The sequence below is a fragment of the Ceratocystis lukuohia genome (genome assembly GCF_044167205.1).
Source record: "Ceratocystis lukuohia strain C4212 chromosome Unknown Supercontig2_pilon, whole genome shotgun sequence".
Lineage (NCBI taxonomy): Eukaryota > Fungi > Ascomycota > Sordariomycetes > Microascales > Ceratocystidaceae > Ceratocystis > Ceratocystis lukuohia.
In genome coordinates, this window is record NW_027263521.1 from 2,794,950 (window position 1) to 2,812,353 (window position 17,404).

At 46.3% G+C, this 17,404-nt stretch overlaps 6 protein-coding genes across 6 annotated transcripts; 3 read left to right on the plus strand and 3 right to left on the minus strand.

Moving 5' to 3' along the window:
• Window positions 1–820: 820 nt before the first annotated feature.
• Window positions 821–4,382, minus strand: HOO65_020692 (Vacuolar protein-sorting-associated protein 33 -like protein; the record flags this gene model as incomplete). Its single annotated transcript, XM_071006343.1, has 8 exons — window positions 821–945; window positions 1,003–2,736; window positions 2,900–3,095; window positions 3,190–3,284; window positions 3,543–3,598; window positions 3,659–3,950; window positions 4,017–4,167; window positions 4,335–4,382. 8 exons carry the CDS (start codon window positions 4,380–4,382, stop codon window positions 821–823), a joined length of 2,697 nt encoding a protein of 898 aa, XP_070861330.1.
• A 2,217-nt stretch (window positions 4,383–6,599) lies between these two features.
• On the plus strand, window positions 6,600–8,149 carry HOO65_020693 (putative calcium calmodulin-dependent protein kinase protein; the record flags this gene model as incomplete). The annotated part of the gene is made up of 5 exons (XM_071006721.1): window positions 6,600–6,658; window positions 6,793–6,979; window positions 7,054–7,210; window positions 7,290–7,675; window positions 7,787–8,149. The coding sequence occupies 5 exons, from the start codon at window positions 6,600–6,602 to the stop codon at window positions 8,147–8,149; spliced, it is 1,152 nt and encodes a 383-aa protein (XP_070861331.1).
• A 612-nt stretch (window positions 8,150–8,761) lies between these two features.
• HOO65_020694 (Questin oxidase) lies at window positions 8,762–10,137 on the plus strand (the record flags this gene model as incomplete). The annotated part of the gene is made up of 3 exons (XM_071006781.1): window positions 8,762–9,248; window positions 9,329–9,964; window positions 10,031–10,137. The coding sequence occupies 3 exons, from the start codon at window positions 8,762–8,764 to the stop codon at window positions 10,135–10,137; spliced, it is 1,230 nt and encodes a 409-aa protein (XP_070861332.1).
• Window positions 10,138–11,291: 1,154 nt separating this feature from the next.
• HOO65_020695 (Rad17 cell cycle checkpoint protein) lies at window positions 11,292–13,385 on the plus strand (the record flags this gene model as incomplete). The annotated part of the gene is made up of 1 exon (XM_071000134.1): window positions 11,292–13,385. The coding sequence occupies one exon, from the start codon at window positions 11,292–11,294 to the stop codon at window positions 13,383–13,385; it is 2,094 nt and encodes a 697-aa protein (XP_070861333.1).
• Window positions 13,386–13,768: 383 nt separating this feature from the next.
• Window positions 13,769–14,938, minus strand: HOO65_020696 (Dolichyl-diphosphooligosaccharide--protein glycosyltransferase subunit 2; the record flags this gene model as incomplete). The annotated part of the gene is made up of 4 exons (XM_071006860.1): window positions 13,769–14,011; window positions 14,081–14,356; window positions 14,482–14,680; window positions 14,814–14,938. The coding sequence occupies 4 exons, from the start codon at window positions 14,936–14,938 to the stop codon at window positions 13,769–13,771; spliced, it is 843 nt and encodes a 280-aa protein (XP_070861334.1).
• A 775-nt stretch (window positions 14,939–15,713) lies between these two features.
• On the minus strand, window positions 15,714–16,935 carry HOO65_020697 (Glutaminyl-peptide cyclotransferase; the record flags this gene model as incomplete). Its single annotated transcript, XM_071006844.1, has 3 exons — window positions 15,714–16,192; window positions 16,241–16,293; window positions 16,364–16,935. The coding sequence occupies 3 exons, from the start codon at window positions 16,933–16,935 to the stop codon at window positions 15,714–15,716; spliced, it is 1,104 nt and encodes a 367-aa protein (XP_070861335.1).
• Between the last annotated feature and the right edge of the window lie 469 nt (window positions 16,936–17,404).

Consider the following 17,404-nt stretch of genomic DNA (forward strand, 5'->3'; position numbering starts at 1 on the left):
AAAAATATGGAATATATTGACCAGCAGACTCTCGACTTAAAGAGCGACTCTTGAGTGAGGCAAGCAATGCAATTGTGGGTGACTACCGGCACCAAGAAGTCGCGGTTGTCTTGTTGGGAGTGCATATATACATACGTCGTGAATATGCCACTCTTAGTCTGTCGGCTATGGTGTGAGTGTGGTGCGATATGGTTTTATCAATCGTAATGATATCCGCTGGTTTCAATGTGTCCGTGGGCAATTAAAAAATTGATATCAAATCTGCGAAAGTCTTGATCAAGAGTTCGGTTGTGGTTTATCAATTGAAGTACTTCACCTCTGTTCTTTTTTTTGGCTTCCTCGTTGATTGCTGCTGTTCTTTGTAAGTCGCACTCCTTGCTCTGCACATAGGAGCGAACAAGGCTTTGGCACAAAGCAGGTTAAAATAGACATATAGGTGTAAAAGCCCCAGATCAACCTCGATTGGTAGGCGTTTGCTCTCTCCAGCATTTAACATGAACTCAATGTTCATGGTGGGACCCATTTTCCATCGTTATTTTGTCGTTGCGCTATCACCGCTGTGATCACGTGATTGTACTAATTAGCCTTGGAGGAACGAGATATTGTAACCCAAGTCAAGATGCATGACTTTGGGTTTGTATAGTACGTTTGCTCGCTTTTATGTAAGTATTTACTGCATTCACCACTCGTCATCTACATCAGTTCGCTCCATAAGACCCAGTGTTCTTTCTCATCGGTTATAGCTCGTGATTACTAGAGCCCTCTCACTACACAAGGCCGATAACCGGGCCATCAACTCGACTTCAACACCTTGACCCGTCTAAATCGTAGTATCTCGAGTAGGTTGTACGGGTTTCTTTGCATATGATCGAGTCTCAATAGCTGCGTCCATCATTCTGTTACCGCTAACTATTGAGGTAGTGCAGATAACGATATCACGCTTATCTGTCCGAAAAAAAGTAAAAGGAATTAGCAACAAGAACAATATGAGGCATGGCTCACTGCAAGTAAACAAATAACTACCTTCTTCCTGCTTTGCAATGAAGCGCAGAGCCGCAATCTCGGCAAACGTCACTCCACCTACGAACACGACAAACACCGTCTGTCTTTCCTTAGCGCCGGATAGTAACGCGCGAGCCTTGGCGGCCTTGTCCTCTTCGCCCTTCTGAGTCTGATAAAACGTAGGGCCCCTGACATGCTTCACAGTCTCTTCAAATCCATGCCAGCCCTGACTTTGCCCGGCCCCGCCCACTGCTGCTGGTATGGGTGCTGGCACACTAGTCCCCGTTCCGCTAGCCTTGGCAAATGAGTTGAGATACTGTTTTTGTAGGACACATTGGACCAGTCTCACAGATAAAGGCGCATATCCGCTGTATACATATGCAATATCAGTAGGGTCATCTTCTTTCACCTCATCCACAATGAGACGCAGCTGCCGCCGGAGATACTGGTAGTTAGTCTTTTCTCCAGGGACTCCAGCATTAGCAGACAAGGGGATGACATTAGAAAGAGGCGATGTTTTCGGAAGAATGAGTTGGAGCTTCTCCAAGTTCGTAAGCGTGAGCAAGTGCTGATATCCGTAGCTTTGAAGAATAAGCCGTTTGAATTGGTCATATTCCTTGGGCTTGATGCCGCCAGAAATGCAAGAATAGATACATAGAAGTCTCAGAACCTCTTTAAGAGGCGTGTCGCGTGCAATCAATTCTTCTATAGTATCAAACTGAGACGACGGATCAGCTCCGGCAGCAAGATTCTGTTGTACTTCAAGCAGGCCCTTGAAAAGCTCTGCGCGAGTGTGTTTTATTATCTCCTCGGCAAGTCCACTGTGTATCCGGAGGCTCTGCTGCTCGGCTTGAAAAGCGGGAAGATTGCCAACAAATTCTTTAAGCTCGGCTATTGTCTGTGAGCTTTGTTTCACCTCATAGTCTTTCTGGATTTTTTGAAGCCTGCGCGCCACTTTGTTTAACAGACTCCCAACAATGGCAAAATTGGCATCACGGAGTTGGTCGTACAGTTTATCCGAAGAGTCGAGCTGAATGGCGCGTTTTCGAGTCTGTGAGCTAGCCCCGGAAGTAGGTGCTTGGGCACCTACAACTGTTGTATCAACCTTGGCCTGGTTGTGGTTTATCTCAAATACCTCGTCTATTAAACCTTCATAGGTAAGTTGGGTAAGAAGGGGGGTTACTAAGTCAACCTCCCGATCGACAATGATCACGCTCTCAATCTTGGTGCTAGGCGTCAACCGTTGTCGAGTCTTGTCGGTTGGGTCTTGTCCAGCAAGAGCTTCTTGACGCATGCGGTCTAACATTTCGGCGATTCGCTTAGAATTGTCACCTTTGCCAATAATCCGCGGAAACAGCCCGTGTGTCTGCTGAATCTCCATCAAGGCTCGCGAAAGGAGGAATAGTGGAGTGGTGTCCTTGGTTAGATATAAGTCGTGAAAAGCATCGTCTAGTTCTAATGATAAAACATCGCGTTCTAGCTGGAAAAATGAGAGAGGAAGCTCGGAAATCGTCACGTCTCCCATGACTCCAGCTTCTTCTAGTAATCGATCAGAGACTAGCGTACGTCGCGGCACCCAAAAAATATGAAAGTCATGGCCGATTTGACTTTCACGGCGTAATCTATTGATTTGATCTGTAGCATAGATAAAACCAATAATGTCAGCAGCGCGCCTCAATACAGCCCAAGGCCACCATATACAATACTGCTCAAAATCAATACTCAAAAGCGTTTCTGTAGGGCAGAAGCATACGGCCAACCATGTCATGGCATTGTTTCAGTAGTTCGTCATAGATCATTTCAATAACTATGGTAGTTATTGAAATGCCCTATTGTAGTATTGTTTTTTAAAAACAATATACATATATATACTAGATGTACTAGATGTACTACTGACCTGCAATCATTGAGGCATGGCGCCCGCTTTCACCACGTGCAATGAAGACCACATTGCGTTGGCTAGTATCGGCGTTATCGTTCTCGAGAACAAAGAACTTGTCGACTCCGTATTCTTGGAGGGTCGTGACTTTAACAATGGTGCCGATAGGGCCGACTAGACTCCGATCGATGATGGCATTCTTTTTACCACGGACCTATTTAACCCAGGGGAAAGAGTAGACACAGCAGATTAGCTTGCGTTCAAGCGCACAGCATGATATCATAGTAGAAACATGTAGACAACTTTACCCCCTCTAAAAGATTGAGCAGAGCTTTGCGGGCGCGCTCGCGGATTTGGTCCGTGCTGAACCCCGGCTGGGACGACATTTCGGGAGTGTAGAGAGCTGGTCAGAGAAGAGTAAAGCCCACGATATATGGCGATGGAACTTCTATTGAAAAGCTGAGGTTGTTATGCTAGCAGCTAACTCGTAGCTCTAGGAGCCTGTAAATGTGGGGGGCTTGTGATTGCACATAGTACTACCGAGAATCTGCCGAAGACAACCGGCGATCAAAATGCAGCGCCCGACATAACGACAAAGACTTGGAGGAAATCATGCTGTAAATTTATGTAGCTATGTTTCATGGTGGCATATTTCTCTCACACAAAGCGCCAAAAAAGACAGCCATTCCCTGAAGCGTAGCGGCTTGTAGTGTTAGGCTAAAAGGAAAAGAACCGACACATTAACATCACAAGAAGGCCTAGAATCCTCATCTTTACACCTGATTATCATGGTACAAGAAACCGATGTCGCGGGGACGGCTACGGTTGTTGCGCACAAATTCGTCGTTACCAATAGGACGTTCGTTCTTTGTGTTTCCAGTAAGCATACTCTGCAGGCTCATGCATACACTTTCAACATTTTGGACAGGGCTCCAGCCTTGCGTCCCTAACAAGTCCAAGCATATGATTCCGTTGGTATAGATATGAGGATGTATGGGAACCTGGCGCGGTGGTTCGCTGCATATCTCGAACGTCACTTCAGGAGCCTCTGTAAGATGCAGTGTGAGTCCTGTTAGCAATAGAAGGTACACAGGCGTAATACCAGAGCCAGACAGTACGTCATATGTATACATACCAATAGGATACTGCTTTGAAAAGACAAATTTCAGGCGAAACGTCTGACCGCGATACAACGGGTTATCGTCAAGGACCTGAATATCAAGATACCATTTCTCGAAGTTATCAGCCGACACCAATGTAATCCCTGGAGGCATTGTTCCAGACATCTACGAAAGAATGAGTGTGTTAGAACACGGTTGGGGTCACATGTCTCATTGTCAGCTATTCGGAGTACTCTTGAGCTACATCACCATGTCTGCACGTAATAGCATTTGGGAGGCAGTGTGCGATACGTCTACCTTCAATGGAAGCACAAAAGATACCATCAACACACCTTGGCAAGCTCCTTGGAGAGCCGTTTAGCAGCGAAGCTCGACGCCATTATGACGATCACCTCAGTCGTACAGGATGGTAGTTATTTTGCGGTTTGGGCGGGTAGGAGTCAGGTAGCCGTAAAAGGATGTTCACGTCAAAATGGTGATGAGCTATAGACTCTGTTGAAAGGAGGGACAAAGGGAAGCCTAAGCAGCCCACGTAGCGAAAAATAGTGAGGGGCTTTGCAGCATTAAAACAGGGTTTGATGAATGCGAGAACTCGCAAATGACGTCTGAATGAGTATTCCAACTCTTATTAAATGAGACTAAGGGTGAAAGGTGCAAGGTAGGGCTATAATAGCAGCATGCACCACTGCCATTAGGCAAAGAAACAAACAATCAAGTTTTTGGGGCACATTCATGGACAATGTTAGTTAATGTAGGGTGATTCATGAGATCCACTATTGGGTAACCCGTTGCACTAAATCTAGATCCATCCCTTTTATGCCTATTGGCCGTATTAGCCCTTCTGGCCCCTCTTCTTGCTCTAAGACTTGCTGCTGCGTTGTTTTGTACTACATAGAGTGAAGAGGCGTCACAATAGTTTCGAGTAATTTTCAGCTTACAAGTCGACATAAGAAAGTGCCTGCTATATGAAGTCATAGTCGACTATGGATAGAGGGGAAAACGAGAAAGTTCACTAGTGACGTTGGGTTGGGATTGTGGGTTATATTAGGGTTAGCAAACCACCGATATCTCCATTGATACGAAAGTCCCACAGTGCTATTAGTTGCAGCAACAGCACGAGTACACTCAGTATTGTTACTATCAACATTTCATTCTGACTTGAACCTACCTTCAGCTCATCGCTGCAAAATAGCATATTTGTGGACTGAACGCAAAGCATTATCTTTGTTATGATTTAGGTCCGTTAAGAGCAGAGCACAGTCCTTGTAGAGCGTGCACAGTCCATCTACACGGCGTACGGCATATATTAAACTGACTACCCTTGAATGTGACCTGGGCTGTAGGAGGCGTCCATGTCAAGCTTATATTACTGAATAGGCAGCCAAACAACGGCCCAAGAGTAGGTAAGCTGTAGTTGGGCAGCTCTGACTGAAGTTTCTTGTTCAAAAAAAAAACAGTTGAAATGCCTACAAAAGAGGAAGCCAAGAACATGCTCCTGCCTGTAGGTAAAGGGACATGTGGCTTCACTTTACGTGTGTACACAGAAGTACCTATCCATAGATAACACTGCTAATCGATACCTGTCTGCACAAGTATTCACATTCACCCCTCCCCACCCCTCCCTCCCTCCCTCCCTCATGCCTCGCGTCGCCTCAATCTTGTAGCCCAGCCTTGGAAGCACCTTCGCATCTTTTTTTCTCCTCTTCTCCCACTTTCCACTTCATCCTTATTTCCCTCCGCTTCTCTCCCTGCTTATTCCTTCTTCGGCAGTCATCATCCACCCGTCCCTATGCAATATCATCTTGTCTTCAACCTAAATAACTTCAGGTTCGTTGTGCTCCCTCCAGAACCTTCAAAGTGTCCGTAAGGATGCAAGGTAGGTGTTTATGCTACGTCACCTACCTACCACCTGTAATCCGAAAACTCGATTATCCACCATGAGGCAACAATGTTCGCTAACTGACCCTGCGCTTGCTTGAAGGCTGCCCCTAGTTCAGTTCAACCTCCACAACCTCAAATCCCCCTAGATCTTACCTGGACTTGCTGCCCACACCCCTGCTACCGGAAGCCCATAAAACAGCCCCTCGATTTCAACTCAGCCCCGCGCCAAAGCCGTTCTAAGATTCTTTGAGAAGTCGCACTCCTCCTGAGCTATTGGCTGCCCGCAAAACGCCCCAAAATCTAAGCCCGAACGTTCGTCTTGGGCATTAGCTCCCCAGTACATTTTTTGTCTTTTTAATATCAGCTGGAACGTCTGGCCTTTTTTTTCCTGGACTGGTTTCTTCTCCATTTTTCTGATTCTTCTTGAACTTGGTGATTTCATGTAAATCAAGCTTATCTCTCCCTTCTCAAACTCGCCAACTACTTTCTCTATACCAAACGTCCTATTTCAATTTCCAGCGTTGTTATTCATTTAGACGACATACAACCGTTCTTGTCTTCTTTCGCTTTTACCCGCTACGTTGTTCAAATTCATCCGCTGTTTCCCCTCCCTCAAAATGGCCTGCAAGTCAAGATTCCAAGTTCCCCCAAGATCTAACTGCCTGTTTGGCAATTCTAGCTACAACATCTATGCATAACTTGCTAACCATCGCGTCATGTTAACTACAGCTTGGCTCAATAAACTCGCCGGTCAGCCTGAGAGCTATGAAAAAAAGTGCGCCTCTTCTCAATCCATTGGGCTATTGAAATTGCCTGTTTTCACACCCAATAACGCCGTACCCGCACCGTTCTTCATACATAGATTAACCATAGTGTCACTCGCTCTAGATCAAACTACAAATTCGGCAGAACCCTAGGCGCTGGCACCTACGGTATTGTCCGTGAGGCCGATAGTCCCGTGGGCAAGGTTGCCATCAAGATTATCATGAAGAAGAGCGTCAAGGGAAACGAGCAGATGGTCTACGACGAACTAAAGCTCCTTCAAACTCTCAAGCACCCCCACATTGTCAGATTTGAGGATTGGTTTGAATCAAGGGTGCGTATGAGGCGGGCCAGCGTCAGCCATCTTTCATTCTTTGGTTGCGAAATTAACTTTCTTCAAATATTCAGGACAAGTACTATATTGTTACCGAGCTTGCTACTGGCGGCGAACTTTTCGATCGTATTTGCGAGCAGGGCAAGTTCACCGAAAAGGATGCTTCTAAAACAATCAAGCAAGTGTTAGAGGCTGTCAACTATCTACACCAGAACAATGTTGTCCACAGAGGTATAGTGCCATTGTTTGTCCCTTTCATATATCAGCTAGTAGAGAAACCGCTAACAAGATGTCTTACGTATATCAATAGATCTTAAGCCCGAAAACTTGCTCTACCAGACCCGCGATCTTGATTCTAGCTTGGTTCTTGCGGATTTCGGTATTGCGAAAACTCTCGATAGAAAGGACGAGGTCTTGACTACCATGGCTGGATCATTTGGATATGCTGCTCCTGAGGTCATGCTCAAGCGTGGCCATGGCAAGGCCGTTGACATGTGGTCGATGGGTGTCATTACCTACACCCTTCTTTGTGGTTACTCACCTTTTCGCTCGGAAAACCTCCAGGATCTTATCGATGAATGCACCAACGGTCAGGTTGTCTTCCACGAACGTTATTGGAAGGATGTTAGTGACGACGCCAAGGAATTTATCATGTGCTTGTTGCGCCCCGACCCCAGTGATCGTTGGACCAGCGAGGTAAGATTCTTCCTGCTTTTTTGTTTCGTGTCGCATAGAGGACTATATCGTCTTTTGCAGTCCAAGTGGATACAGCGTGTGATTTTTTACTGACTCAACATCACTCTACAGCGGGCTCTCAACCACCCGTGGCTGAGCGGTGAAAGCGCCACCGACCACAACTTGCTACCCGAAATCAAGGCTTACATGGCAAAGGCCAAGCTCCGCCGCGGTATCGAACTTGTCAAACTCACCAACCGTATTGAGGCCCTGAAGCATCTGGAAGAGGACCCAGAAGATTCGGATTTGCCTGACCAAAGCACCCTTACTGCTGATCAGCCCACTGATAAACCTGCTTCACCCGAAGGCAAACGGACTCTGTCCAAGACCATCAAGGGTGCCATTTTCCGCGAAGTAGTCATGGCCAAGGTCCGTGAGATGAAGCAGCAGCAAGAGGCAGACTCCAAGATTCAAGAGGCAAGTAAGACAGCCTAGTTTGCTCAACAGTTTCGTTGGTGAAGAGCTTTGTTGAAACATGATACCACAGCACTATAGTTCAAGTGCTGAAGTTGGTGCAGTGTGGGGGAGGATTTGTCGTACATGGCATACAAACCAGAGGTTTGCAGGTTGCATATGATCCATTGAGTCCTTTGTATTTTCTTCTTGCTTCTTGGGATTTTTTTTCTTTCTCTACCAACATCTCAAGACATATGTATCGATTACCGATTTAGTATCTTTGTTCAATATATTCACTGGAGAGGTTTTATTTTGTCCTGTTCAAAAAGCGTTTCTCATCATGGGCTAGGGTTAATCTAATGTCAAGTGGGCGGGCGGGCTACATGGAAGTGGGGTAGAACAATGGCTTGGCTTGGCTAAGATTTCTTGTTGGATACCCCAACAGAACTTGGTGCAAAAAGCAGGGGCAAAACAACAGGCCATTCGGATTTGAGAGGCTTGGAGAAAAAGCTGAGGAAAATCAAGTGAAATTCAACAATCACAAGACGCTTTAGCTGTCCTTCAAGTCAGATTCTTTCTTCCCCACATACTCTTCAATCATAATTCGCTTCAACATAACGTCAGCATTGCAAAGAAACAAGTATCATCAGCATGGCGGGAATCCTGGGATATGTACCATTGGTCAGGCGCCTGGTAAACCCCCAAGCGCAGAGCATTGACATACTACCTGTCCCTCATCAGGATATCGAAACTATGGAGGATCACAATTCTCGCAGTCTCAAGCACTTGTTACGGGCTAATCACTCCAATTACGCATGTTTATTTGGCGCGGAAATGAAGCTTCAAAACCCTTTGGGTCCTTTGCTGTGTTCAGCATATGCCATGGGTGCTAACCACGTACAATTACACGCATTGTATGATGAATACGCCAAGATTCTCGGCCCATGGGAAGACTCGCCGAGTGAGATGATTGATGAGGATTGGCAAGACTTTTACGGCAACCCAAAGTATCAGCGAGCCACGGTAGACTATTTCGAAGATGCTCTGGTTATGACGTTCAACTATGACTGGAGAAAGCTTGTCGGCACTTTCCTGTTTCAAGGGCCTAAACCACTATTCAACGGGCTTATGAGCGGCTGTAAGTTCATATAGATACACATTTTTTTGGGTGACATGCTGTAACACCAACCATATGTTTAATGCTGACCTTCTATACAGTGGGAAATCCGTTGGTTCACTTGGCCAATTCACTTCAGATCAACAGCAAAGAGCTGTCTATGGAGGCTTTTGCTTTGTCTAGCGCCGAGTATGATTACACGGCCGAGTACATGAACAGCAAATTCTACGCAGAGCCATCCTCCAGAAGTTCAGGGTCAATTAAGGACCTTTTAGATCAAGTACGACAAGATGACAGATTTGACCAGGTCTTTTCGGAACCTTCCCCAGACAAAATCCCCCAGCTATTCCAAGAACATGAGGCTCTCATGATGGAATACTGGAATGCCTGGATACTGGACGATTTAACCAAGCAGTTTCGAGAATCCCAGGAGGTTGCTGTAGCGCTATTAGTGTCCTCTGTGAAACGCAAAAGCAAATCCCATAGTAAAGCTTTGGCACAAGTGCTCGCGGCAAGCCATGCTATTCGGATCATCTTGCAGTTTATTCCCAAGGAGAGCCACATCAAACTTGTACGCTCCTGGTGGCTCATGACCTTGGCAGCCTATGTTTCTAACCTAAGGCCTGAAATCGACACCAATTACGCCGACGTTGGCGAACTCAAAGGCAGGCAATGGTCGTATGTCGAAAACATGGCACTAGAATCACCATGGTTCCAGGATGCAAGTTACGTCAATTGTAAGTTGCAGCCGTAGCCCGCTTTCAGAAAGCCAAGGACATGCGCTAACTTATAGAATGTGACAGCCTTACGATCAATGCGCGATATAGCTGAAACCTGGAAAGATGCTGATGAGAAAATACTCTTAGCAGCTGTGCTATTTGCAGATGAATTTGGTGGCTGGAAGCCTTAGGCTTGATTCAAGACTATTTTCAAAGAAAAGTAAATTGAAGTGTTGTAACCAATATTGCAACCCTAGGGTTATGAATATATCTAATTAAGCTTATTAAGCTCACTCCATCCTGCTATAAACCCAATAGCGCGTGCTTGCCTAAAATGGTCCTCCAAGTTCTACAGCACAATTCCAGCGTCATGCCATGGGATGGACATTGGCATAAGCTCGAAAGATAATAAGGAAGGAACCCTCATCTAAGCTTACCTCCTGCCTTCTTTCTCTTCAATATGAGACTGAAATTTTCTGTCCTCATTTTTGAGCAATTATTTTCTTCTATGCATCTCCCTAATTGATTCTCCCCCCAATCTGCCTTTTGAGCCTTCACCATCAAACCTCGTCTCGAAGCCACTTTTTGCTGGTTGCGTGTTTGGTGAAGAGGGTAGTAGAGATAGGGAAACTACCAAGTCACCTGAAATTTGGTCGCGACGACATCAACCTCTTTGAAGAAAAAAAACGCCCTCTAGAAGTTCGGTAGACTACTACGATTATGGCACCAATAACCAGGCGACGCAAACGGGTCATCGACTCAGACGACGAAGGGGATGATGTCCCAGACGCTTCTCATTTTGCGGACACATCGATGCTGAAGACTAGATCGGCTACGAGCACCTCCGGCCTTTCCAAGAATGGATCCCGTCTGAACGTAAGGCACATCACATTAACATGGCCGATCCTATGCCCTCTATGGCCTGCTAACTTGCTCTCAATCTTAGAAGAAGAACATGGCCGATTCCTCTTGGAGTTCTAACCCTTCTCACTCTCATGTGCAAAAGAAGCCAAAAGTAGAGGACAAAAGCTTGTCTGGGGACCTTATATCTATCTTCTCACGACAAGCCCAGAATCAAAAAGCCTCCCAGGCTGCCAAAATTTCCCTTGCTCAACGGCCCCGAAATATACCTTCAGCCGACGACATAACTGACTTGATTTCTGACGATGATGATGGAAAAAATGCTACAAGCGTCTCTTCTTTAGTAGGACAACGTGCTCAAAAAAGGTTCCAAACGACCACAGGAACTAAATCGACTAGAACATCTATCCCTACGCCAACTCCTTCGCTTGTCTCATCACAATCATCGCAGCTCTTTCCTGCATCTGGTTCAAAGCCAAGAAATATGTTTTTAAGGCCGAGCGCCCCAGGTGTGGTAGCCAAAAAAGCTGATCATGACGATATAAGGCCATGGTCGGAGCAATTTGGACCAACAACCCTAGACGAGTTAGCAGTACACAAGAAAAAAGTATCCGATGTGCGGCGATGGCTTTCGGATGTCCTAGGCGGACTAACACGACAACGCATTTTATTGCTTAAAGGAGCTGCAGGCACAGGAAAGACAACAACAGTTAAACTGTTGGCCCAAAGCTTGGGCTTCGAAATATTAGAGTGGAAAAACCCCACTGGCGGTCTTTTTGGTAGCACCCTGTCTGCGTCTAGGCAATTCGAGTCATTCATTGGCGTTGGCGGCACCTTTGGTAGCCTTGATACAGATGCGTCCGAAGCCATACCTTCGAAACTGGATGCATTCAATTACGATGACAAGACACGACGCATCATCTTGATTGAGGAATTTCCCAATACGTATACCCGTTCATCAACGGTTTTGGCTTCTTTTAGAAATGCCCTTGTCGAATTCTTGACATCAAACGTGCCCACATTGGCTATGTTTGCCAACAAAAGAGTCAAGCAGCCTATTGTTCCTATTGTCATGATCGTATCAGAAACTCTGCTCACGACAACATCAGCTTCGGCTGATAGCTTTACTGCCCACAGACTTCTAGGACCTGATATATTGAGACATCCCGGTGCTACGGTAATTGAATTTAACGCTATTGCGCCCTCGATCTTGACCAAGGCTTTAGAGTTGGTTGTTCTCAAGGAAGCTCGAAAATCTGGAAGGAAACGCACACCTGGACCGCTTGTCCTGAAACGGTTGGGCGAGATTGGCGATATTCGAAGTGCCATCTCCTCGTTAGAATTCCTCTGTCTAAAGGGCGACCAAGATGGTGATTGGGGTTCTCGCGTTCTCTTCTCAAAGCCGAAAAAAGCTATACGTAATGTATCTCTAACAAGGGCGGAAGAGGCCACCCTGGAGCAAATATCCCAGCGCGAGTCTAGTCTTGGTATTTTTCACGCTGTAGCCAAGGTTGTGTATAACAAGAGGGAGGAATATGGTCTGCAAGACAATCCCGCCGAAAAGCTTCCTCCGTTCTTAGCCCGACATTCACGTCCAAAGGCTTCGTTGGTGAATGTAGAGACTCTCATTGACGAAATTGGGACAGACACAAGCACATTTGTATCTGCGCTACATGAAAACTACCCGCTATCCTGCGAGCAGACGAGCTATAGTGAAGACCTGCCAACGTCTATAGACCATGTTAATGCCTGCATTGACGCACTTTCAGACTCGGACCTTCTTTGCCCGTCATGGGACGTCTTTTTTGGAGGACGTGGGTCGTATCTTGGACTTTCGAATCGAGATACTGGCAGTTACATTCTTCGTCAAGACGAAATGGCTTTTCAAGTTGCTGTGCGTGGTCTTCTCCATGGCCTCCCGTGCCCTGTCAAACGTCAACAGCATCCTAGTCGTGGTAGCTCTGATGCCTTTAAAATGTTCTACCCGACAAGCATTAAGCTGTGGCGAACACGCGAGGAAATTGAAGGACTACTTGATGACTGGTCCTCAGAGCTCCTACAGAGTGATAAATATATACCACAGCATAATGTCACTGCGGGGGCCGATATCTTTCGTCGTGGAAATGCAGAAATCCCACGCAAAACTGCACCTTTAACAGCTCAACAATCTACGTCCCCCCCTAGTGGAGAGCCTGTGCCCTTGTTGTCACTAGGCAATGCGGGACGCAAAGAAATGGTGCTTGAACGACTCCCTGCCATGGCTGCTATTCTACGTGGAAAGAAGAACAACCCAGCGCATAGCGTGTCTATGTCCGCATTGCGCCTCAAGGACATCGAAAAGATTGTGAGCTTCTACGGCATTAGCGGGCAATCAGAAGAAGTTTTGGGTGAAGATGACGAGGATCTCGGTGTTGAAGATGCAGGCGAGCAATGGGCTACAGACAAACCCACAGATGAGGTGTTGCCACGCAAGAAGCGCACGGCGATTAAGCAAAAAGATTCACCCACCAGACTAGAGGCTGAAAATATGCCGCTAGTAGAGAAGCTTGTATTGAGCGATGATGATATTGAAGATTGACATTAAACTAGGAAATTAAATCACTATTAGATGCCCTGTTAGTAGAAGGAAAGAGGTCTGTGACGTCAGGCATTAGTCCCATGCACATTGAATCTTTGAATCCATGACAAAGGAAGCGTATTTACTGCGGTATTTACGATTCATGTCTTGGCTTAGTAGTATTTATTAGGAACATCTAACATATACTACTAGCTAGAACCATATAGCGTATAGCATAGCTGTAGATTTATTCATGTTGGAAAAAAAACACGTCGGCCTCCAATGTTGCAAGAACGTATTGATACAGGCGACTATCTAGCGTCCTGTGTATTTACGATTGCCGCCACCCTGCCTCCTTCCCCCATTGGTCCAAAAGTACATTTCGCATTACAAACGATAAGCCTCTACCGTTCACCAGCAAGTCTCCGTGCCTGAACCTCGCCCAGAGCACGGGAGCCACTGAGAACAGCAGTCGCACTCAGGATGGCCATTAAGGGTAGAACCTGGAAGAGGTTCCAGGCAGTGTAGTACATAAAGAAGACTCCCTCCATGGCAACGATGGAGCCAAAGAAGAGGATGTGCGGGATAGCAGCGATTGATGAGAGGGCCTTCTTGAGGTGACACAGATTGGCACCCAGGCCAAGCCACTAAAATAGGAAGAATTAGCAACGAAAGTTGATGTTTTGGAAAATGAACTCTAGAAGGGGCAATCTTACAGAGCCAAAGAGGATAGGGAGAGCGGTGACGACTGCTAACGCAAAGACAAGAGAAACAGTCTTGGGCGGGCTCTGGGGATCGGGTCGGAAAATATGATTAATTTCGGGCTTCTTCTCGTAGCGACCGGGAGCCTCGAAGGGAGTTTTGTCATCTGGCTTTGGGGCAATTGAGAAAATAGGCTTGTTTAGCGGTTTTTCGGAGCCAAAGGAACCAAGAATAAGGTGAGCTTCGAGCTTAGAAGCCTTTTGTAGAGGCGTAGGGATATCTCTGAAGGTCTGTAAGTAGCGCAAAAAATGTTAGAAACATATCTATGGGTGTATTTCTGAATATTGACGAAAGCCAGGCAACCGAAGGCCAATTAGGAGATAGCCCCTCGGTCATTGTTTTCTTTTGAACGTACAAGCTTAGCGATACTCTTGCCGCTCTCGCGCACAGCAAATCCAAAAGGCGCTTCAAGACCAGAGTCGATGTCGCGGAGCATAAGCATAACCTGGTGAGGCTTCAGCACCTTTCCATCAAGAGAAGGAGATAGCGAGACGATGATATTGTCGGCAGGTGTGACATCAAGGGTCAGGGACGACGGCTTAGAAGAAGTGAAGCTGTAGGATGATAAGAAGATAGTTAGCTCTGTGCCACTATCTTGGAATTCTTTACTTTGCTTCAAGGCAAAAAAGAAAGAGGCTCATCTCTGAGTCGCACTGGTGATTGCGGAATGGCAAAGCATTGGCATACCTTTGAGTGACAACCTCACCCTTCTTAGGTTTGATCTTAACACTGCCATCCTTGAAATCCCACGTAGCTGCATTAACAACGCCTACTGCCAGCAGCAAGGTTGAGAGAGACTGGATTAATCTCATAATGGCGACTGTAAGGTATCGATCGTTCTGATAGGAGCTGGTACCAGAAAAAGTGCACAAGGACAAGGTGTAATGACGTGTTGAGACAAGATATCGCGAGAGCTTCTTGAAGCTTGAATTTTTTAATAGTGGTGCGTTTGGTTAGAACTGTAGAAACCAGCAATTAAATTCACGCGAGAGGCACTCAACACAGCAAAGTTAGGAAGATAAGGAAACGAGGAAAATCAGCGGAAGAGATAAACAAGAGCTCAAAGCCAAAACGTCTCTCTAGCCAGCTATCTTCAAATTGTAATGCGTCGTAATTGTTCCTGAGCCACAAGTTCGAGTTGCTGATCCCAGAAGGACAGCTATAAGCTCAGGGTGTGGCGTCGCTGAACTGTGGCGCTGTGGAAGGAGCTGCCCGTGGCGCTTAAGATATATCGGAACTAAATTTAGCGAGCAAGTAGGAAAGACAACATGTGAAACTGTATTTCAGCCAACTAATATATGTAAAGACAATGAAGACTACCGATATCCAAAATAATAGGAATATGGGAAGTAAGCGCATAACTGCAATTTATATATGTATACATATCAAGATCTCAGAAGCTATTTATCCTTCATATTTTACCTTCTCAATGTGATACTCGGGATGTCAAAATTGTGGATGTGTATTCATATTCATATATTCGTTCCGTAGTCTTATTTTTACTGTCTTTGTACCAGGTCCAGCCAGTTTGCGTGTGGATGAGATAACGGAGCTTTCCTCCGCCCCTCGACCATGAGTAGACCGCCATCATAGCTCCGATCTGGCCGAGGCGTATTGGCCGTGTACATCTCCACCTCCCTCCTGGCTGCCCTCATCTCTTCGCACGTTAGGAGAACTTCCAGATTCGCCCTTTCTTGCTGATATTATGTAATCCTCTAGTTCCATCCATTCAATGGCAAAAGCAGTGACAATTTTAGCCCAGTCGTGGCATACTGCAATATCAAGATGCTCGCCATCATCTTCTATCTTATGCCAAACATCGGGAAAGTCCGACGGGATGATATGAAGAATCGGAACTCCGCGATGCATAAAAGGCAGATGGTCATCAGAAATGCCGCTTGGGAATTTGAAGTCTTCGGTAGCCTTGTCGATCTCTGGTAGGAAAGGCGCAGTCACAGTGGACTCTAGCTTACCAAGATTCCGTAGACGCTTTTCGAGCATTGCCATATTACGATACGCCCAATGCGTGGTTAAAAAGTAAGACGGCACCTTGGGATTAGGCGAACCTAGAAGATCTAGTAACAAAAAAAGATCGATAGAACTTAAACGGTTACGAAATGTAGACATGGCGGGGTAAACCTCCGACTCCCAGTCTTCTGCCAAAGCTCTTCAAAATACGCCGTAGTTAGCTGGTTGTCATATGATTTTAAGTGGACGGCGCAGAATACACAACTCACCTTGACCCATACAACGAATCCTCGTTTGTCCATTGTACCCAGGCCTCTTCACCATCAAGGAGTAAAATCTGAACGCCGCGTTCTTCATCCATGCCCGCTTCGCCGCTGGCTTCCATGGCGTCCCATTTATCAGTCAATGCCTGATCAATACTCCGCGCCACATGCATGAGCATAGCACATGGCGCTGCACTGTCTGTAGCGCCAATAAAACCCTTAGGCGTATACTTGCTGTCATAGTGCGCCACAAGAGTAAGTCTGCCTACATCGCTGCTCGAGGCCCATGGTGGGTCTCTAGTGAAGAACAAGTTGACAAAAGGAATTTCATCATCACCGGTAGCGGGGGTTTTACTAGTGATATTGTGAATACCAATATGCCACTTTGGTAAACTTTGCGAAAAGAAGTCAATAAAGTGCCGTTGCGCAGCAATTTGCCCAGGAGTGCCGGGTACACGAGTGATTAGCAGCGGGGCCAAGAGGCCTCGATGATTATCAATGGCAAAGTCGTCTCCAACTTCAGGGAGTAAATGGAGAACATCATCACTGAGCTCTTTAAAAGCATTGGCTGCGGTCATAGTCAACGAGATCCAAAGAATGAAGACACGCAACAGGGAAGAGGGCGAGGCCAACGAGGATGTTGATATCCCAAATATGGGTCTTGGCAAGCAGGATAGCGCGGATAGAAAGGCTGATGAAAGCCTGGATAGAGATGGCGACGACAACATGATGACACCCCCTAGCTTTACACCAATTAATTACTGGCAGACAAGCCCACTGTGTCAAAGGGTTGAAAGATTCGTCAAAAGGAATTGAGGGTCTGGTCAAGGGCGTTGAACAGGAGGATACTGTCTGGCTCACTGGCCAAGGGATGTCGAAAAGAAGAGAGGGAGGAGAAGTTGAGCTTGTTGAGCAGGAAGCAAACGCCAGCAAATTCTAGAGCACTGACAGATCGAAACCTCTGATGCAAAGCGAACTTTTAAAGGATCAAGTACCCAATGCGTAGCTCCCTAGCTCTGGGGTGCTTGGAAGAGGAAAGGCCTGAGG